The sequence below is a fragment of the Carettochelys insculpta genome, chromosome 4 (genome assembly GCF_033958435.1).
Source record: "Carettochelys insculpta isolate YL-2023 chromosome 4, ASM3395843v1, whole genome shotgun sequence".
NCBI lineage: Eukaryota > Metazoa > Chordata > Testudines > Carettochelyidae > Carettochelys > Carettochelys insculpta.
In genome coordinates this window covers 128,139,157-128,161,910 of record NC_134140.1, presented here as the reverse complement: position 1 = coordinate 128,161,910, position 22,754 = coordinate 128,139,157, and the positions used below count along the sequence as shown (strand labels likewise).

Here is a 22,754-nt window from a genome sequence, read left to right as displayed (position 1 = left end):
TGTAACTTAATACAAAGACAAGCTTTTGGCTTTAGAAATAAGGCACCAAGATAGATAAGACAAGTGTTTAAAGTGGGTATTTTATTCTATTTCCTAAATAAGCAAAATATAAAAAGTCACATTACATCCATGACATTAAACCCACAATGTCCCCCTGCAGATAAACAATATTAAACATGTTTATAGTGTAAAGTACAAGTTTGCAACAGCCTACTTATTTTGGTGTGTCTAATTTTGTGATGTAGATTCATGGTTTTACTCACCACAAAAAGGAAAGATTTGCTTAGCATTGCATGGAAGAACAATGCTGTTGTAAAAATGTACAATAGTACATAACTTTTATAGTAGAACAAGTATCTAAACAGATTCAGTTTCTTTCATTAAAGCCTGTATAGCTTCATATATTTAAACCTTCCAAAGGTCAGTGAGTTTGATAAACACAGAAGAGGCTTCGCCAGTACAAAAGATTACACAGCCAATACCAAATTTCTGAGAAGCCTGTTAAGTTTGCATTTTTTAAACTTGGTCAGTTTCAGCCTTTGAAAGTGAACCTTGAAACAAAGCAAATGCATTTGATACACCAACAGTGGGTTAGGACAAGTCAACTGAAGTTTCCTCCTCTGATGGGGATGCTCTCATTCAATCCATGTTCTATTAATTTTATATCTTCCAGGTCATCTTTTATTATGCTAATCAAATGACTCAGGCCTTCCTGTTGCTGCTTCAAATGCTAGAACAATTAAAGAAAGAAGGTGAGCAAACACTTCAGCTGTAGCATTTATCCCACAACCTACATCTGAGCCCCTATTTGAATAAAAGATCCGAATATGCTTAGGACCTCTCTAAAATACCCTTAAGTTATTATAGCAGCTATAAGTTTACTCTTTGTAAGCTACAGTACATTCTTGTGCCAAGAATACACAGTCTCATGCCAGAAGGCCTTTAAATTTGTTACAGAAGACACAGCTGAATTCACTCAATATCAGAGCAGGTTGGAAAATGCAGATTGAATTAAACTTCTGCCAAGACACTGAGTTCCAGGGTTGACAGGGCTTTTTCAGCTAGCACAGACAACCCAGCTAAAGATAGCTGATTTGCAGCCCTCAGACCAGCATCCAGTAGGTTAGGCTCTGGACCTGCCTTCTCATCCAGGGCTCCCAACTGGCCCTCTAATAGGCCAAGGAACCTGAAGTCCTGTGAGTGGTTTCCTAGGATCTGCGCTTCCTGGTAGCCAGCCATGCATGTGGATTGCTTGGGGCACTGCAGGAACAGAACTCCCCTACACATCAAGATGGCAAAGAACAGCGCTAGGAGTCTAGGGAAAACCCAACAACAAGCACATACTAAGGGCACCTGAGGGTCCAGAGCTTTGCTGGAACTCCCAGCACCACTGTTTTCCAGCTTTTTACATATAGGCTGTGCACGAATCCTGCACGTAGGTCTCTGCCAGGAATACTTACCTGCTTGATTTCTTGTAAGAGATCTGCATCAATATAGTACCTCTCTTCAGCCCGAACTGCTCCAAAATGATTTTGCATCCTGATCTGAGACATCAGCTCATTTAGTCGACCCTACAAATAGATGGGAGCCACAAGTATGAGGACAGAAAAGCAGGTGCGCCCCCCACAGCCATAGGCCTGAGAGAGAAAGGTGTGTTAGAGTTAAGATTTTGGCTCAGCTTCACTTTTTTTTTTTTTTAAATAAAAATGGGAGTACACAACAGTAAAATACCATTCATGACTGTTTCAGTATTTGCTTTGTAGGGCCCATCTTCTTGCCCCCACCACCCTCTGCCAAAAAAAAAAAAACAAAAAACCACACCTGGGTTTAGGACTTGCAACTGAGTCAAATTAACAGGGAAAATGTCCATATTTCTCCTAGGAAAGAACATGACCTACAAACACTTAACAGTTCTGGGGGTGTTTCTTTACAACATTATGTACATCAAGAACCCAAGTTTCTGTGGGGAGACCTCATAAGTGACTCACCTTGAACTGAGTTGGTGCATTGAGTTCACATTGAATTGTATCTAATTGTACCCGGAGCTGCTCTTCATCAGCCTGAATGGCATAGCCACTTTTCCTCTGGATCTCTTGTTTAATTAACACCTGCAAATGGAGCCATGGCAATTGAGCTTTGCAATGACTACACACTTGGTTTATGCTCATAAACACCAAACATTAAGATTCTCCAGCACCTGGCTGACAGAAGAGTAATGTGTCTAAAAGCTGCCATGCATGCTGTATGCATTATTACACTCTCAGGCTATTAGAGACAAGATGGGTGAGGTCAGCGTAACAAAAGTGCAAAGATTACCTCACCCCCCCACTTGTAGGCTGTGTGTCAATTTCTATGCTGTAAGCAGGCCCACTGAAGGGGTGGGAGAAATTGCATAGGGGCCTGGGGTGCCCCCGAGCTTGCTTGCTTCCTTGTGTGTGTGCGCGTGTACACACACACACACACACACACACACACACACACACACACACTTGTGCTGCTTTAAACTCAAGCTTGGGTCTGCAGAGTGGGAGTGGCAGCTGCTGGGGAAGAGCAGAGCTCCCTGCATTTTAAGCAGAGCTCAGGTCAGCAGAGCAGCAAGTGCTCCCTGCCAATCCTTCCCCCCAGATCCTCATCCATGGGTGGGGTGGGGGGGAGCTGGTCCCCTCTTACTTGATGGTGGGGGGTGGTTTGTTGTGACCACTTCCCACTCCGTCCATCTGTTCACCCCTCTCACAGAAGACTTTTTAGCCTTTTACTCAACCTCAGATTAGAGATTTGACAGAAGGGAGTTTTCAACTGCCAATGAGCAAACCAACCACACGACGAAAAGAATAATAAATCCAATAAACCAGCAGCCTTGAGCACCTTCACTGGGAGTGTAAAGAAATCATTTCAGATTAAACTTCTGCTTGTGCCAGCATGCATACACTCAGTTTCAATCAATCCACTAGGGAAAGGAGTTTATAAAGAATTGGTATAAATCTGGGCAGGTACAGGATCTAAACCACTTAAAACTGGGTTAACAAAACCTGACTCGTTCCAACTCTGGCACAAAACCTTAGGCAGCTTTTTTGGGAAGTCCCTGGTGTTCAGGAGAGGGAAACTTGCACACAAACTGACAAATAGTCCCAGGAACGGGAAGTAGGGCTGTTCAAGAAAGACTAAGCCGAGCTGTGGAGCACACATTGGATCAAATAACTGAAAGCATCTCAGCATTACCTGTAAGGTTCTGTGAGACAGATCCATCAGTTTCCTCTTGTACTGTGCTATTTTTGCCATAGTTGTCGTCTGATTTTTCTGCAGCTCACTAATATCTTCGGATATTATCTGAAAGAAGAACGTAGTTGCACCTGGAGCTCCAACAAACAGCGATTTTTATCTTTTTACAGAAAAAAGATCCTGCGTGTAAGACAACCGTACGAGTACCAGCACTAATTTTTCAGGCCATTAAAGTTCCAGAACATAATTAATCCTAACGGAAAGGGGGCCATATTCAAAAAAAACCTGCAAAAAGTGTGGAGTAGCTCATCTAAGAATGCCCTTGTACACCCTTTAACAATGGTGTCTGCTCCAGCCCATCTACGCAATCACCGTTATTCTGTTTTGTACGTAATTATCTGAAAAGTTTTAAATATTCTCCTGAGCAGGAGAAACAGGAACACCTTATTTTGTCAGTATCCTTAACACATTCCCTGCTTGCCACCTGTGTCCCCTCAAAAAGTGAGAATAGCTTTTCCAGTCAGGTAGTTACAGTGCACCCTTCCCTACAGGATCAGTGCCTAATGTACACATCCCAAACTGAGGCTGTGTCAGGTGCTAAGGCTGGCATTTTCAGGAGACCTAAAAAGATATTAAGTACCCCACTCACTGGAAGTCAGAAGGAGTGGGCTGCCTAACTTGGAGGCTTTCGAAAAATGCCTGAATGCGTTAATTTTAGCCTTGGTCATAGCCAGAAAGGTGACAATTTTCTTTCAAGGGAGCAGATGAGAAGACACAAAGCAGAGATCAGCTGCTTTTTAAATGGAAGCATGAGTACAATTTCATAAGCCTTCAGCTCCAGTGGATAACATGGTGGGAAATATGCAATATATATAAGAATCCCAACAGCTTCCCTAAGGGTAGCCTTGCGCTCCCTGATTCAGCTAAGACACCTACTTAAAGACATTATTGTGAACACAAATGCTCATGACTGCAGAGATGCAGGCTTCCATGGTACACGTCCAGTGGGATAAAAATGCTGGGCACAGCTGCAGCTGACCCAGGTCAGCTAACTCTAAGGATTCAAGCTGCAAGGCTAAAAACAGCTGTGTAAACATTCAGGCTGAGGTCTGACATGGAGGATCGGACAGCTCAGCCCCCAACATAGCAATTTTACAGCTCTACAGCCCATGAACCTGAGTCAGCCGACTCAGGCCAGCCGTGGGTGTTTAACAGCTCTACACTGCTACCACCATGGGCAGAGGAATGTAGGCTAAAGTATTAACATTTCCACAAATAGTTTGCGGCAGTGGGAAGTCATGATTTAAGTCCACAAGAGTCCCACATTTCAAGGGCTAAATCCATTATCTCCAAGCATGATCATAATGAATGGTGTCAAGAAGGTAACACTTACGTCTAATCTGGTCTGATGCTGCTTAGTCATCTGATCTTGGACCTTTAACCGTCTCAACAGCTCTTTGAAACCTACCATGGGCACAGGAATAAGCCTATGGGAACAGAAGTTTTTAAAGATTAAACTCGGGATTTATAGTTATATTTAGCAAACTATTACTGAACTGCAGCCTCTGTGTTCATTACAAGAATGAGGAAACCCACTGTAATTACAATTTAAAGACCAGCAATATTATTAGGTAAGGAGCTTTCATGGGAAAGATCCACTTCTTTATAGCTCATTACCTAATAAAAAAGACTAACAGTATTATAAGATGCAACAGGACTGCTTGCTTTGTCTTGCAAAGATACAAACTAACACAGCTACCTCTGTAATTACAGTTGTTAAGTTCAACAGTCCTCACCCCTCTTCCAACTATGGAGGAGATTGATGTATCTGAACTTCAAACCAGCACATTTCTTGGGGTTAAACCCCTCCTATTAGTCCTGCAACTGTACATAAACAGTCAGCTAACAGCTCCAAACAGTTAACATATCCTGGAGCAGTGGTGGGCAACCTGCAGCCCATCAGGGCCATCCACTGATGGGCCTTGAGATATTTTGCTGATGGTGACTGTCCACAGGCACAGTCCCCGCACAGCTCCCCATGGCCGCAGTTCACCATTCCCAGCCAGTGGGAACCGTGGGAAGCATGGCCCACAGGGACACGCTGGCTGCCATTTCCTGCAGCTCTCATTGGCCAGGAATGGTGAACTGCAGCCTCTGGGAGCTAAGGGGAAAGGCATGGCGTGTTTGGACAGGCGATGTCAGAAAATGTCTCATGGCCCACCAACGGATTACCCTGATTGGCCACATACAGCCTGCAGCTCACAGGTTGCCCCTACTGAGCAAGAATTCACAGCCTTCTGCCCATTGCAACCTGAAACAGACATGACTTCTGACCCCAATCCCACAGGCCTCCTCTGACACAAAATTTACCATATTTATATATAAAAAAGCGAGGGGGTGTGGCCTACCTTGTACACATACCTCTATAACTAACAGAGACCTGATCAGCTCAGGAGAGGGAGAAGGAAGGAGATGAAAGTTAGTGAATGGGCTTCTCTTTCCTTACCCTGCATCCTAGAGATAGATCTTTACTTAACTGGGATTTTTGTGAGGAAGATCTGTACAATTCTGTGGCTATTCTTTCATCACTACCCTGTAGTTATAGTCCTATAAAACACAGCTCTAACTCTAAAATAGCTCCTAAAAGTTACCTGGAAGTTATTTCAGAAAGTGTTTATACGAGTAAATTCACACAGTTTATTCATATTTACAGAAACAACAAAAAAAAGACATTTACTTTTCAGGATCAGGATTATCTACTTTGGCCTGTTCCCAGATAATAGGATCAACACCTACAAGAAAAAAAAAACAGAAATAATTTTAAAGACAATCTTAATGGCTTTTGCATTATATGGTGGGTAACTCAAGTTTATCAAATCTGATCAAAGTGCCACACACTGACAACAGCTGTGAAACTGAATGCCACAATTTATTCCTCCCTGGGTATACCGTCTTTCACGAAACTGGGTCTTCCTTGGCATGGCCAGTAACCCAGATTATGCAGATTCCTGTGTTAATGCATCTTTGGATTTACTGTATTACTTTTGTTTTGTCTGCTGATTAATATCAAATCAGTCTCCTCAATGTCATGAACAAACGTACTGAATGAAATAGGTTGTGATATCAAGACGTACAGAGTTAATATTTCCCCGGCACCAGAGCAAAGTTAACCCTTTCTTCTATGGGTAAAGCAACTGATTTGTGTGTGTAGAAGTCTGCTGACCCCATTTTAAAATCCAATTAATGAATGTACTATATTAACTTTGTTGTGAAGTTAAATTGACAGGTCACACTTCACCTGCACGATGCTTTTTTATGCTAGCTGCCCATAAATGGATTGCATTATCTGAACTATTTAGTTAGATATTTATTTATAATAAACTAAAATGTTGAAATTCATGCCTATTAAAAACCCATTATTTACAGCTCGTCATATGCATCAACCTATACTTTAGAAGTTCAGTTTTTCAGGATGACAAACTCACGATGTAAATGGAGAACATGAAGTGTTTTTGTTTACCAACTATTTTAGCATACTACTATATACCAGCAGGAGGGTTCTGCAGAAGCTGTTTGATTTGTGCTGGAGAAAGTTCTGTTCTGGCCATGGAAAGGGTAACGCCAAGCTGCTGCAGTGATGTTTTTATGTTGACTTGTTCAAAATGAGCATACAGGGCTGTTGCTGGAACTCTCCTTGAAGTCCCATTTGGCGACCGCTCAACAACATAAATGACAACTTCAGTCCTGAACAAGCAAATGCATCCGGAAAGAAAAGTAAGAACACAAAGACACAAATTAGTTAATGGTTTACAGAAATAACTGAAACAGCATAACTGTGTTTAATTAATACGTTCCAGTCAATTAAATATCACAGAAAATATTTACTAGTGACTAATATAGCAAACAGGGAGAAAAAGAGTATCACATCCAGCATTATAAGGAAATATTAATCAAGTGTTCAGAAGTCAAATACCGGTTAAATGAAACTACAAACCTATGGAGCACGAAAAGTGCTTAGACACTGATGTGCGGCCAGCGTGTATTAGAAACCACCACCTGTTCACGTTTTGGTAACAAAGCAAGATGAGCATGATAACCTGCACGTAACTTCCTACATTGTGTCAGCCTAGTTCTGGAGCAGCCCGAGATGTTTTACCGCCCACCCAAAACACACAAAAATTCTGTGCACCGCCCTTCTTCTGCCCCCAACCAGTAGGCAAAAAAAGCACAGCCAACCGAGCAGGGGATGGAGGGAGGAGCTAAGAAATGTCCCCAGTCACCAGAACTTTGGTGGTGCCATCTTGAAGTTAGTGCTCAGGGTGACTACCCTGCTCACCCATGCCTAGAACCAGCCCTGACCAAGCCTAAATTCTATTACTGGAGTATCACATTTCTTGTCTTTTCATATATCAAGCCAGTCCGTATGTCAGGTAAAGAAATACTTTAGGTACACAGGTGTATAGGAACAGTTCTCTGGTTAGGGATATAAAATCCCATTTAATTGGTTAACTGGCTAAACACTGGGTTTAGCTGCTTAAAAAGGTTTGGGGGGTGGCTAGGGAGCCCCTGCTCATGGTGCCCCGAGCAGCCCCTGTCCACATAGCCTCAGGGTGGATGGGTGTGTGGGGCGGTGGGGGTCGGGAAGGGGCAGGCTTTGCCACGTGCTCCAGCTGGGCCAGAGCAGGCCCTGAGCACTGTGGCCCTGGGTATACCACAGGCAAATGTGCTCCAGCTGGGCCAGAGCATAGGGTTGGGGGCCACTAGTCTGGACCAGATGGAGCACCTCCATCCACAGTGTTCTTGCATGGCTAGAACAACCCCTCAGCCTCTGTGGGTTTGCTCTAGCCCATACTGGTTAACTGGAACTGGTAAACCTTTAACATCCCTAAAGCTGGTACATCAGACATGGTCCGTAAGCAAACTTAACTCTAAAGCAAATATTTCTGGTGTGAAATGCTAACAGTTACCTTGTCAGCAATGGTCCAAAAAACTATCAGTCTTAAATATCTTACTGGTCGGGAACACTCTCCGCTGTTTAAAATACTTGGTGCATTTAACCCAGTTAAACCACTGCACACATTCTTTATGTTCCCTGTGCTGCTGCTGAGCAGAGGAATCTCAAGATAAGAATATTCTCAGAACTTCACTGGACTGACATGAATGCCAAGTAAACCAAGGAAAAGACATTGAAGTTAGTGATCCACCAGAAACAGTGGAAAGAAATTAAAAGAAAACAAAAAAAATAGGCTAAAACATGTAGGCAAATAAATTGATACTGTTGAAGAACACAGATGTTACTATATTAAGAACAGAAACATTAAAACTTTAAACATACATTTGAGTATTACTATAAGGCTCTTATAGGAGTTTCAGCAGACAAAAATCTATATTAAAGCAGATTGACTTCAAGAATCAACACCTTACACATACACAAAGAACCTGGCAGAGGAGGCGGCAAAACTGTATAATAAAATAATCACGTACTGGTCATCTGGCATTGTTTTAACACCTTCTACATTGACTGTAAGTGTTTGGTTTCCTCCCAAAATTTTGTGTAGTGATTCCACTAGCTGCTGCTGCTGGTTTCGAATATCTGCTTCTTTTCTATTGAAGACTAAGACCACCAGTCCATCTTCATCCTTGTTGTTGGGCATACAACTGTAGCCCACAGCCTGGGGGAAAAGCCAAACTGGATGTTATGGAAGGTTCACTTGAATGTGGAATACACCAACAGATAGGTGTGGGAGAAGATAACATTCAGACCTTCAAGAATGCAGTCTGGCACTTTATAAGGCATGTTTCCAACTAATTCCAAATATAACCATACTATCTGAATAATTGTTAAGGTGTTAAATGCACTCCCATTTTCTAAAAGTGCATTTGTTGAGCTACCGGTAAAGTTGCTTTTGAAATGGTTTAAGCAAATTTTCTAAAGTGTCCATTCTCTGCCTCTGAGAAATTTTGGACAGTTGGGAAGATTCTGGGTTGGACAACAGAAATCTTGTTAGTGATTTAGGACTGAAATGTATTAAATAACAATTTTATACATTTTCTAAACCATGAATGTAAACAGAGAAGGGGATTATGATTTGTTGTGCTTGGTATTAAAAAAAAATCCTGTGACAGAGAAATAAAAGATAACGAAGATAAACATCTTAGAAATTTAGCTCTGGAAGAGATCTCAGAAGGTCATCTAGTCCAGAGGCAGGATGAAGTATACCTAGATCATCCCTGACAGACATTTTTCTAACCCGTCCTTAAAAAACCTTCAACAATAATGATTCCACAATCTTCCTTGGAAGCCTGTTCCACTGAATGCCCCAAATAGTTAGAAGAAGAGAGATTTCCAACTTAAATCTGCCTTGCTGCAGATTAAACTCATTTTCTCTTGTCCTACCTTCAGTGGACATGCAGAACTACTAATCATCATCCCCACAGCCCTTAATATATTTGAGAACTTACCAGGTCTCGCTCAGTCTTCTTTTCACAAGACTAAACATGCCCAAGCTTTTAACCTTTCCACACTGATCAAGTCTTTAAATCTTTTTTTGTCCTTTTGTGTTGCTGTCCTCTGGGCTTTCTCCAATTTGTCCACACCTTTCTTAGAGTGGTACCCAGAACGGGTACAACAGCTGACATCACCAGTGCTGATTAGAGTGGTATTCTATATTAATACCTCATAATGACAGCAGCCATTTTAACAACTGCACCACTTCCAATCTCTGGGGCTCTCTGGAAATTCCACTCTACACAATACTGATTGAGTCAGAAGATATTGAGGCATACAACTCAACGTGTACCTTTGGAGTTCTTCTATAGGTTAAGGCATAAATGAAAAAGAAATCTTGATGATCCAGATGCAGTACTTGTGAACTCCAGTACACTCAAGACAGTTACTTCTCCATCTCAGTGTATAGGGATAGAGTTCTGAATGCCTGCATTTAAAAAACAAATCTTATTTTCTTTACAAACCCTCTACCTGTTCTATGAAAGATTAATACTTAATCTAACTGCAAATTTCAATCTGGTTGATGCAACTCAATATCCCATCTTGGGACATACTTTCCACACAGTGGGGTGGGCAAAGAGGGTTGTTGGGGGTGGCGGGTGTTGCTGTGTGCACGCACATGGGGGTGTTCCCTCTATTTTGCCTTCAATCCCAATTTTGATTCTGGCTCCTCACCTCTCAAGGACCTCTGCTATGAGCTGAGCTAGAAAGGACTGAAGACTACATCCTCTCTTAATTTGGTTCCAAACTTGTTTTTAAGACATCTGTTTATTCTCTTTGCAACAAGCCTGCACATGAACATTCATTCAGAGTGAAACCTGTATTTCTTAGGCAGCTTCCTCAAACAGGTACAGAAAGCTAGGCTTATTAGTGTCTTTGATTTGTCCATTAGTTGGTCTGTAGCTGAGCTAGAGTAAGCATCAGACTTGTGGCGGATGAGGAACCTCTGTACTCATTGCTGACACAGCAGAACTGGAAACCGGGACATTGCAATAAAAGCAGCTTAAAGGCTCTAGCAGATAAAAGGAGGTGAGTTCAAATCACAATAAGCTGGTCTGAATCTAGCTGATACAGAAGGGAACAAGTTCTACCAAAAACATCAAGCAGGCAACATTTAGAAAATAGTTTCCTTTTGCACAAGTTAACACAGAGAACAACATTAAGTTTACCCTTCTGCATCTCAAAAGAAGTCCTTCTAAAGCATAAAATGCATTTGAAAGTTAATTTCAATTGTTACTATTTGTAATTGGACACCAGAAGCAATTTGTAGTGGATCAGTGCTCATCTTGAATGGTGAGTGATCTTAATTCTCCTGACACTGTCCTGGAATACTTAATTTGTTTTATTGCTCACAGGAGTATGTATGTCATTTGTAACACTTCAGCAGGACCTAAGTTTTCAGCAGAGCGTACCACTCAGAGCTCTATCCCATGCACATTTGAATGAGACATCCTAACCTGAAGAATGTACTATATTTCTACACACTCAGATTTAGCAATAGCTAAATTAACTCCACCATGCATGTTTGAGAAAAACAGAAGACTGCAAATGATCTCAAATTATTCGGGTAAATACCACAACCATCATACCTTAAATCTGCAAAATGGGTTTTCCTGTGTGAATTCCACTGGAGCAATGTTGCTGTTAAAATAGCCTTTGCCTGTCCCCCAGAAGGCTTGCAGCTGGTTCCACTTTGCCAAAATAGCATCCCGCTCATCTCCCAAGAGTGTAGGAGCAGAAAGAGCACTGGCTGTGTTTATCAGCTGGTTGGACTGGGTGGGTGTCTGAGTGGGCTGACCAAACAAGCCACCTAATGCTTTAAAAAAAAAAAAAAAAAAAAAAAAAAAAAAAAAATCAGACACAAAAAACGGTTCTTGAGGAAGAAAGATTTACCAATTAACACAGCATTTTGGAGGTCACCAAGAAGTCTGTGGGTAAACAATAACATAAAGCTTGATTGTAAATGGCATTATATCCACTTTCTTCTTAAAGAAAGCTAGATGAACAGCAGTTCTTTTTTCGGTCCAAAGGGATGGATGCTTTACTGATAAATCTTGAAACTACTCGGAACGTGCCAAAGATTGGTTTTCAAGAGCAATCTGTAGCAATTTGAGCAAGAGGAACTTAATATGGTAAACCTGACAAAAGGTGAATTTTTAGACTAGATGCCCCACCCCATCCCCAGGCTTTGGTGTTGTGTAAAAAAACAGACTATGAATTATACAGCATTGTTCACTGCAATAAACGTCCTATGTTTCACCAACTCCATTTCTAAGGGAAAGGGAGTTTCCTCATGAGGAGAGCGTCTAACTTCATAGGAGCAGTAGGCCTCTAGAAAAGCCTGGACAACTGGGCATCCTAAATCTGAGGGGGGCAGTCACTTTTCCTTTTGAAGCCATAGGCTTCCTCCATCCTACACACAGTTGCTTATTACTCTGGTGCACATAAAACGAATGAGGCCCAGACTAGCAGGTTAGAGGGCTTCTTACCAGATATGTTGTTTTGGGCATTCTCAGACTCCCTTCCTGATGGTCACAGGGTGACCAGCTACATCTCAAAAAAAATATTTCTTGCCTAAAGCAGAACATTTGGCAGTGTGAAGGGTTAGTGAAGCAGAGCAAGAAGGGCGACCAATTCGACAAGGCCTTTCCACCTCTGGCACTAAAATCTTTGCTGTGGTCTAGTATTCCCAGGCAGAGGGAAGCCTTCACTAATGGTTCTCGGGGCACAAAAGAGCAGCTTAATACATTCAGCTGCTAGAATTTCCCACTTTTTGCCCATTACTCGTAAGTAAATTCATGCTAATATCCTGATTACACAGAAGTCATGAGCAAGGGCTATTTTTCTTGATAACATTAGTTTCTAAAAGAAATAGAAGTCTGTGTACTTACTGGGCTGCTGCTGTTGGGTGCTGAAACCTCCAAAGCCTAAACCAGTTCCTAAACCAGTACCTAGCCCAGTACCAGTTCCTGCTGCTGGGCCAAATCCAGTACCAAATCCAAAACCTTTGTTTTGGGTAGCACCAAAGAGTCCTTAGAAGAGAGCAGGGGGAGGGGGGGAAGGCAGGAAGGAAATCAAAAGAGAAATCAGAAGATTTACACACAAACTGCAAATACAGATAAATTCTAAACCTGATGCTACGTTTAATTCAAAATCACGTATGCACTGAAAATGATGGTCTCTCACCAGTGGTGCCTGTGTTGGTAGGAGCAGAGAAGCTAAATGCTGACCCAGGAGCAGTGGTAGTTGTCCCAAATCCTCCAAAGGCACCTAGTAAATAAATTATAGAAATAAACAGGGTAGCTTTTCCACAAAGTTCAATCTCTTGTAGCTCATGATAAACTGCATACACCAGTGCAATGATTTTATGAAGGAAGACTATGAGACGAATGTGTTGTGGCACAAGCAAATTTTTCTCATCAGTTATTTACTTTACTGACCATAAAGTAAACATGAGAAGTGGAGACAAGAAAGCAATACATATTTAACTTGTCACATGACCTACAAAAGCTGGGGGGGGGGAAAAATCCACATGCTTTAGTTAATTTAAGTTCCTCATCTATCAAGAAAGTTATTAGATCCTGAATGTGGGGATTATAACTAGTACTCATATTTGTCACATTAATTCTCTAGAATAACTGGATTTTTTGGGATAGGATACGTTTTTAATATAAAAGACCATTTAAATAAAACTGTAAATAAGAGCTAGTAACATTTGGGTAAAACTAAGCATCTTGCACGCAATGGTTGCATATGAGCAAGAACACGATGACAGTAAAGATGACCTAAAACTCTGGAATAATGTTGTATAAGGGTAAGGGTGCGTGTGTGGGTGTTAAATAAAACACACACCCATGTGGCAAAGCCAGCATTGTTCACATCAGCAGAAAGATGACATTCTATGTTCCAATCCTGCAAGAAAATCTATGGGGGCAGACTTTTGTGGCACTCTGCTGACTTCCATGGTCTCAGCATGAATGAATGTGTCTCTGTGTTCATCAGTTTTCAGGATCAGGTCCATAGTGTGACACACAGGGTCGTTAGGAGGATGGATCTGTCGGAATAGTTTACAACATAAAGGAAAGTGCCCAGTTCTTCAGAGGAACAATCAAAAAGTCACACAGTAGAACCTCTTTAACATGTAATATGATGTGTCTCAGCTCAGTCACATTCTATGATATGTCCTCAATAAATTGATAGCACCCAGTTATATAATATCTTTTCAAATCTCTAACTACAACCTTGCCATCCCACTGCTTGGCCAGGACAGCAGAATGAATACAAGATAGTAATACTTCAAAAGACTTGCCTGGAGAAGATAGAGTTACTGTTAGCAAGATGAAGAACTTCTGGGTTTCATATATGCAATGGGTGCCTTTGCCCTGACTTTAATCCCAGGCACAATTAAAAAAAAAATCAGTACCTTGAATAGGCTAAACATAAGGCCACAATCTAGCAGTCCTCTTCCAACTCTAAAATATTTGGAAGTTACAGACTTTCTTTCTGGGAATGGATTTCATGTGGTAATCCCAGCTTTTGCGGCCCCCTCTGCCCACCTCCAGGGCAATATACTCTGTTTGGAATGTCCCTTTAAGAGCTAGCAACACCCAGATTCCAGGGATCACTGGCTGTATGAAAACCAGCAAACATGATGGAGATTTTACTTTTCTTAGCTAAAGAGGTAAACCAATGGTTCACACGATGGGTCAGTAAAGAGCTGGCTAGTCATATGGAGCTGGATCATCTTTATTTCTTGCTGCTTCCACAGATGTTCAGGCACTTCATGACAAGAGCCTGTAAAGCTGGAGATGCCTCTACTAAGGACCTCTACTACACAGCTGAAATAAAATAGGAGAGGTCCCACAGGGACAATGTCCTGGTAACAAGGATGTATAAGTCTGTAAGGGCCCAGGGAAAAAAAGGACCAGAAGACTGAGCAGCATATCCAGGGAAAAGGGGAACTTAAGAGAAGGGAGGACATGTAGGGGAAAGACCACAAGAAAGATTAATTTTTCCATTACTGTAGCTACCACAGAGATATAGGATGTTGATAGGCAAGAAAGTGATCTATGTGACACACTTATTAAAACACCTTATCAGCTGCTTTCCTGTCACAGCACAGCACGATCCCATGGTAAAATCTCAAGAGATGGAGGTTGAGGAGGCCTTGGGACTAAAATACTTCATTGGTTTCATTCTAGAGAAGGCTGATTTTTCATAGGGTTTGAGTGGGGAAGAAAAGTGAAGGGCGAGAGTTAGTTTGCAAATTTTATTAATTTCTTGATGCTTGAGTACTGTTGAAATTCTTCAGCTTTACTTTTGGCCAGAGCTCAGAGCCAAAGATTTCTACATATCCAAGATTCAAACCATATAGAACTTTATAGATTGACAACACCAACTTTCATGTCATCTGGCATTAAGAAACCAACCAATGCATGTACACAAAATGGCGCTAAGTTGCTCACTGTTGCTACTATTCCTTGCAGGCAAGCAGTGGTGTTCTGCACCAGCTGTACAAATGGATGAGCTTTCAGTGATAACGCTATATGATATGTATATTGCGGTAATCTCAAATTGCTCAGCACATATTTCTGACCTGGACATGTGTGAAAGTAACCATGACCTTATTAGAAGGCAAAAGATGAAATATGTACTTCATTCCACTGACAAGACTAGGGCATCCTGAGGCATTAAGAGTTAAAAAAATTCCAAACTGCACTGTTGGACAAAAGGAGAGAAATTCTCCTTGAACTAAGACTAAAGAAGCCATTCCATTATACCTTTCAGATTCTTTCCTAACTGCAGATCAGATCATCACTCCACCCTCATCTTATTCCTGAACTTGGCTAGGCAGTAGAAAACCAGATACTACATCATATGAAAGCAATGGCATCACAGCCCAAACAAATTGGTCTCCCCCCACGATGTCTTAATAGACATATAGAGTAGGAAGAGTGAAAGCACCTCACAGAATCCCAACTAAATGAGTCCACTAAATAGATCAGCTGTTGTAAAGCCATTTGTAAGTTACACGTAATACATTATTTTTAAAATTAAAAAAAATTCTTATAGTGTAATGAAGCAGTCAGCTTGAAATGGCATGTTATGAGTGGCACAGTTACACAATCTCAGTTAAAATTGTAAAGTTGCATTCAATAATCAACGACAATAGGGTGTACATGATTCAACAAATGGATATAGTCAAGGGTTATGGACATGTACGCATCTAAATAAAAAAAAGCTATGTTTTAGTTATAAATCTACTAGATTTACTATCCTTGTGTGCACGCAATCAAACTTAAACCAGACAATATTTTTTTAATCAGACTTTAATTTCATTAATTCAGAACATCTGCTTTATGTAACTGGATGAAAGATTTCTTGTGACAAACCCAAAGCTTCAAACACACTGGATGGGCCTACACTTGCCCCCAGCTTCGAAGGGGGCATGTTAATCCGGGCAACAGAAGATTATTAAGGAAGAGCTGCCGTGAATATGCAGCACTTCATTAGGCTAATTCTCCCCCCGCAGCAATTTCGAAGCATCAAACTTCAAAGTACCTGCATGTGTGCAGGCACTTCAAAGTGCCCACAGCTACACGCATGCCAGCACATCGAAGTCTGATGCTTTGAAATTGCCGCAGGGGAGAATCAGCCCAATGAAGTGCTGCCTATTCACCTCAGCACTTCACTAGTAATCTCCAGTTGCCCTAATTAACATGGCCCCTTCGAAGTTGGGGGCAAGTGTAGACAAGCCCACTGTGTAACAAACTTTGTGGGAAGCAAAACATAAAAATTAAATAAAATAAATAGTAAAAATCCCATCTGATATTATTTTGTACTTTGGCTAACTTGATATCTTTGTTTCGAAATTGTTTCATGGCAATCTGAAAATTTTAATAAAATGAAACTCTCTATCTTAACTTGCAGTTAAGCCCGTATTAGAAAAATACAATTCATTAGAGTTTGTACCAGAGTAACATCAGTTTAAAATAAGATTTACATGATTCATCAGGTGGTGAAAGTGACATGAGTGCTGTAATACAGAACAAAAGCCTGTGGAATACATATAATTCCTATACGAACAGCTGCAAGAACAGGATTGAGGGCTAACCCTACAAAAATGGAAATGCCTGAAATAGTATACTACCAATATAGGGCACAAATGTTTTCAAGTGAAAAAGAATTTAAAATAAATCAATAGGATTATTCGACTGAGTAATTTACACTCGATTACTGATTCCCTTCACAACAAATAACCAGTGTCCACATTACAGAAAACAAACATGCTAGATTAGAGTATCTTTTAAATACAGTCTTGGATCCAGGGAATTGTTTAATCCAATTAACAACTACTTGAACAGAGACAAAAAGTGAGGGCTAATTATTTTGTGCTGATCGTATAAAATTTGTTTTTCCACAGAAACTAGTCAAGTGTGATACATTCATGATAATGAAGTCCAATGAAGAGACATAGGAAAGACAAAAAAACATGACTACAGTAGTCCAAGAATCTAAAGGAAATTAGGCTTTACAGATTTACTCTCATTGTTCAAATGCTGATAGTACTGAATAAAGAACCGAGATTACAGTTTGTCGGAAAATCTGGCCTTTTTCTAAATAATTAAGACTTAGATTTGGAATAGAAGGAAACCAGAGTTTATTTCATGTTTAGAAAGTGTGCATTTGACCGAGTAGGTAGTTTTATTTCAACAGTTATTTCACCAAATTGCATGAAAAAAATCCAGAAATAAGTGGAAGTTATTTTAGAGATTTTGCTACAAGTTATTAAAAGCTTTATCACCTAATTTGGGCAACATAAAGAGTATTGAAGTTTTTAAACTTAGATGCCAAAGTTCTGAAAGGAATTCTTGGACCTCTGCTATCAACATTCATCACAAACAAGGGTGTGTGATCTACCTGCACTTGCCAGACTGTTACCAAAATTGAATGGTGGTGCTGAGGAAGTGGAAACACTGAAATTCCCAATATTAAAATTCACTGCAGGATTGGCAGTTAATCCGAAACCCCCAAAATTAAACCCACTGGCAGTGGAGTTTGCAGTCTCAAGCCCACCAAATCCTAACAAGTGGGAAGCAGAAAGAGAGTAGGCAGCATTAGTTTGAAGTAAAAACCTGTTGTGTTTTTTCTATTGCCAGGGACCAAAAAAAAAAAAAAAAAAAAAAGAAATAAAGAGTTAAAGAAATAAAAAGCATAGAAGCACTTTTAATTAGATTCAGCCAAAAACTTTCACCTATGGTGTTAACAGATATAAACGTAACGCAGGAATAAAAGTATCATCATATTCCCCCTCCCCGTCCCACCTCATGCATGCCTAGTTGAAACAGATAACTGTGTCAGAGACAAGATTTTTTTCTGCTGTAATTATACCAGTAAAACCCTTAGCACAGATGTTATCAGTATACAAGTGTTATGTTGGTCTAGTTATTCCTTCACCCACACGTGAGAAACTAGACATATAAGAAGTAAATGTACACCAACGTAAACAAATCATATGAGGGGAGTTGTAACTATACAACCAGTATAGTTAAAGCAACATCCTGGAAAGTTGTACATCTTAACTGCAGAGTTAATTGGGGCAATCAGAAGCACAATGTGAAACCATATTCAAGCAGGTCCGTTCTGTACCCACACTGATACGACACCCACTAGGACTTCCAGGGTTCTACATCAGGGTTCTTAACACTACCATAAGGTGAATCACTACAATTCTTTCTGTGACCTGCAGAAAGGCAGTTCCAGAAGGTGCTGGAGAATTATCAGCAGCTCTGTGTTTTAGCCTGTGTCTACACTGCAAGATAGAGGGACTACTAGCCTGAACGTGTGTAGCACACAGCTTTTAGCCTGTACCCTAGGGCTAGCAAGGTAATTTGGTTGTAAATACTGCCATAGTTAGACAAGAGATTTTTATGTATGGATGAAAGCCAGGTTATGGGCACCACTTAAGCAAGAGCCCAAGTTACTCTTCAGTGAAGACAAATGTCAGGGCAGACAAAGTATTAAAAGTCTACGACTTCACATTGTGGTCACTGTATCAGCGCTAGGAGAGTTCTCCCAACACTTTAGGAAAACCATCGCCCTGAGGTACATGGCTCCCCCCACAACCAAAGCTATGAGGCTTGAACACTAGAATTTTTAATCAGAGGGACAGCTGTGTTAGTCTGTATTTGCAACACCAAAGAGAAGTCCTGTAGCACCTTATAGACTAACATATCTTGGAGCATAAACTTTCATGGGCAAAGATCGGCTTTGTCATATGCAATCACAAAGACTTTTGTGAATACTTGAGTTACCTGACAGTAATCTTCTTGACTAATTAATCAGTCCTAGCTAGTACAGCTTGTAAAGCAGTGATGGACTGCATGAGTGGCCCTCCTCCATCTCAGGGGGCTGCAAGATTGAAGTCAGTCAAACCCACTAACCATGATCCCAAGAATAAGATTAAATACATTAATATACATCATGTTGAGTATTTCAAAACAAGTAGAAACACTTAATCGTTCATATAGTAATAGAACTGTCATCAACTTCAAAAGAGAGAAAAGAAACATTTATGCTTACAATATCAATCCCTGCACAGCCTCTTCCCCAAACGTGACCCCCTCCCCACAGCACTTCCAGAGCACCATTAATTGGCTGATTTGCATTCTATCCACATCCCTCCCACTGTCTCTTGAGGGTTTGAAGGGTCAGCTGTGCTCTAGAAGTACTGGAAGGAAGCCTGAGGAGTGGGTAAGTGCAGAACCCCAGTGCACAAGGGAAGAGGGCAGAGAGGGGATGCACAGCCCATGGGTTGCAGGCTGTCCACTTCAGATTTACAGCCTCATGACTAAATTTGTCAAAATCACATTAAAACACATCAACATTTTCAAGACAAATCCTCGGATTTTTTAAAAACTGGTCTGTCATTAGCGACCCCCTTTAGTGCCGAGGTAATCAACTGCCAAGTAGCTCTACTGAAAAAAGCATATCCTGTATTGTGATACTGTTTACAAACGATACTTGCGAGAACTTGGAAGGGAAAGCTACAAAAATTCACTCAGTCCGTGTCCCCTTCAAGTTTTATTTAAATTGCATAAAGGTTTCAGAGACACATTTCCACCGAAGACCCTGGACTATGCTTTCGGCCAGCGGGAGGCACGGAGCAGGACACAACTGAATGGGGGTGTGGCGCACAGCGCACACCCGCTGGGCCGAACAGTCGTGACACCGCCTCGCTCCCGCCTTAGCATGCTAGCTTCAGAGCCGCAGTTATGCACAAGCCGAGTACCCACAGTTCAAGGCCTCAGCTGCAACAAATTACATGGCTGGTAACGCTCTGGCCTCTCTTAACATACCTTAGGGCCTCAGCATGTCTCCACCCAGCCCTGCCAGACTTCGTTTCAATGCCTCGGGGCGGAGGGGGCGGGCGAAGCGGACACGGAGCCGCTGCTAGCACAGGCAGCCCTGTCAGCGGGCACAGGGAGGGGCCGGACCTACTGGGCAGCTACGAAGGCGTCCGGCCCCCGCCCCGGCGAGGCGCCCCTCTGACCTGTCCCGGCTTCGGGGACACCCTACCCCGCCGACCCGCATCAGCTCCACCTCTCTCTCCTCCCACGGCTTTGGGAAGACACTGCTGCCCCGCAAGGGAAAGCGCCGTGGGGAAATCCAGCCGCCCCCGCGCCGCGGCTGTCCCACACTCACCGGTCGGGTTAGCGGCGGCGGCGCCGGTGGTTGCCCCAAAGTTGAAGGCCATGAGGCGACACAGTCGGCAGAATACAGCTGCCGGCGGCTCCGGCCGGAAACGATCACTCCCAGGGGAACAGTTCCGGGTGATGATGATCCCGCCTCCGGAAGCACTAATTGTCTCAGAGCTCAGCTCCCGAACCCAGAGGGAGGGTGGCGCTTCGTGATGGCGTACCCACACGCTCTCTTGTTTCGTCACCAGAACGAGCGACCGGGCCCGCCCCCAGAACACAGGAGCAGGGTATCTCGTGGCACTGCGGACCTCCCGCTCTACCGCCCCCTGGATGTGAAGTGTGCGGATCGCGCCTTTCGTAGGCGGTACTGGAATGGCGAGGGAGGACGGAGAGAGAACGAGGGCTGTAGAACATACCAATCCGGCTAATGGCGGGGGGGGGCGGAAATTGTCGACTCAAGAGCTGTACCATGTGGCCCTAGAGGGAGAGGTACACTCTTGAGGACTGACAGAGTGGCTAGTGCAAGGGGCTGGGGCCAGGACTCCTGGGTTCCACTGCTGGCTGTGCTGTGAGCCAAGGCAGAGGGGACCTGCAAACCTCATCCCCCTCACACGCTGGTGCCTCCAAAGCTGGGTGGGCATTCCGCTCCCACTACTGTCAATGGGGGCTGGGGTGAATTTCACCCCACTTCTTCCCAGGGTGCTGTAGGCAGGCAGCGGACTTCTGCTTGTCTGGGGGACAGTTCCCCCACACAGTCCCACGGGTGTTACACAAGAGAGCTCACCCCACATCTGACAGTCATCTAGCCTTGCTTTAATTTATGCATTCTGAAAGTGATGGAGTTTACAGTTACAAGGGTTACTGCCTTCCACACACATCTTTACATGTTTGACAATTTAAAAAAAATGCAACTACAGGTCACAACTCATTAAAAATTATTTAATCTATTGTAGATTAACACCTATGCCAGGAGGCTCACTAAAACATGAGGGCCAAATTTTACTTTTACATCCAAGCAAACCCGTTGAAGTCATGGGGGTTACCTCAGGTTAACTCAGATTTCTGCAGGAATAACCCCACTGACTACGAGAGATGGGAATCAGGCTCCCATCGGCAAAACTATAATGGAATCTTAGTTTTGTACTGAAATATTCAGACCTACCCGATTACCATTTGGCGCCTGAGTCCTTTCCTGGAGTATCCACAGCTCCTACTGACTTTAATCTGAGCCATGGGTCTACAGGGAATAAAGGTGAGGGCCTTGCTATGTGTCCATCCCTTCTGCTTTAACTCCCTGAAAATTATCATGCAGTTGAAGTAGTTCTCCATACAAAATGGCACCATCTTCACAGAAGTCCTACAATCAGAAGGGCATGTGCTCTGTTTGTCAAAGGAAGACATGACCTGAGGGCAGTTTGTATTCCAACTCCAGATCCCAAGGACTGCTCTGCACCTGTACAAGGCCTCAGAGGGAGAGAAGTCAGCTTTACTCCCCCGACTGGAATTCCAAATCACCAGTGTGTAGCTGTAACTCAGTACAGAGCAAAGGAAAGTCAACATTTTCAAAGGTGTTCACTTATTTGGGGTGTCTCAATTTTGGGGTACCCAGGTCGACCCTTTTACATCTGCTTTTCTGAAGTGTCAAGCATCAGCAGCCCCACTGGGGTCAACTGTAATGGTGGGTGCTCAGTATCTTTGAAATGGTGCACCAAGCATCTTGAGTTGGGTACCAAACAATGAAGCACCCAAAATGAGTGGACACTTTTTAAGTAGTAGGATCACCTGTCTGGGGGGTTGCCCCAACCACAGACATCTGACTCATTGTATTGCTCTGTGAATCTGCCTCTCTATGGAACAAGCGAGCAAGAAACTATCCAAAAAGATACCAATATTCTAAATCACAGCATCTCCCTGGAAACTATTACATTATCCTTACTTCACAATCCCAATCCTCTGTCTGAAACAGATACTTCACACCCATTCTCCACTGAAATACAAGCAGCTTTCCTTTTCTCTCTCAGTGCCACCCAATTCTCCCATTAGAGTTAGGGGTTGCTTTCCCATTTACTTCAAAATACAAGCACAGTTAGACCAAAGCTGACCATGCCTTCAACAGTCCCCCTCAGAGCCAAAAGCTAGGTTTGAAATTTTTGGCTGTGAACTGTTTAAAAAAAAAAAAAAAAAAAAAAGAGCACCAGATATATATATCAACACAGAACTTGTATAATGAAAGAAGATACTGAGTTCAGCACACTTTTCTATAGAAATATTAGCTTTTATTAATGCAACTCTTCATTTGCATTAATAGTGGAAATAAAACTTGCCAG

At 42.3% G+C, this 22,754-nt stretch overlaps 1 protein-coding gene across 1 annotated transcript; it reads right to left on the bottom strand.

The window, feature by feature from the left end:
- Positions 1-62: 62 nt before the first annotated feature.
- NUP54 (nucleoporin 54) lies at positions 63-20,552 on the bottom strand. Its single transcript, XM_074993778.1, has 12 exons — positions 20,432-20,552; positions 12,914-12,997; positions 12,619-12,759; positions 11,317-11,543; positions 8,704-8,891; positions 6,767-6,963; positions 5,957-6,011; positions 4,613-4,706; positions 3,220-3,327; positions 1,989-2,108; positions 1,461-1,571; positions 63-730 (listed from the first exon to the last, which is right to left on the bottom strand). The coding sequence occupies exons 1-12, from the start codon at positions 20,481-20,483 to the stop codon at positions 602-604; spliced, it is 1,506 nt and encodes a 501-aa protein (XP_074849879.1). The 5' UTR covers positions 20,484-20,552; the 3' UTR covers positions 63-601.
- Between the last annotated feature and the right edge of the window lie 2,202 nt (positions 20,553-22,754).

Coding starts and splice junctions, on each gene's coding strand:
- NUP54 (XM_074993778.1), bottom strand. CDS start 20,483: ATGGCCTTCAACTTTGGGGCAACCACCGGCGCCGCCGCCGCTAACCCG. Junction 12,760..12,913: donor TACCAACACAGGCACCACTG/GTGAGAGACCAT, acceptor CTCTCTTCTAAG/GACTCTTTGGTGCTACCCAA. Junction 6,012..6,766: donor TCTGCAGAACCCTCCTGCTG/GTATATAGTAGT, acceptor TTTTTCTTGTAG/GTGTTGATCCTATTATCTGG.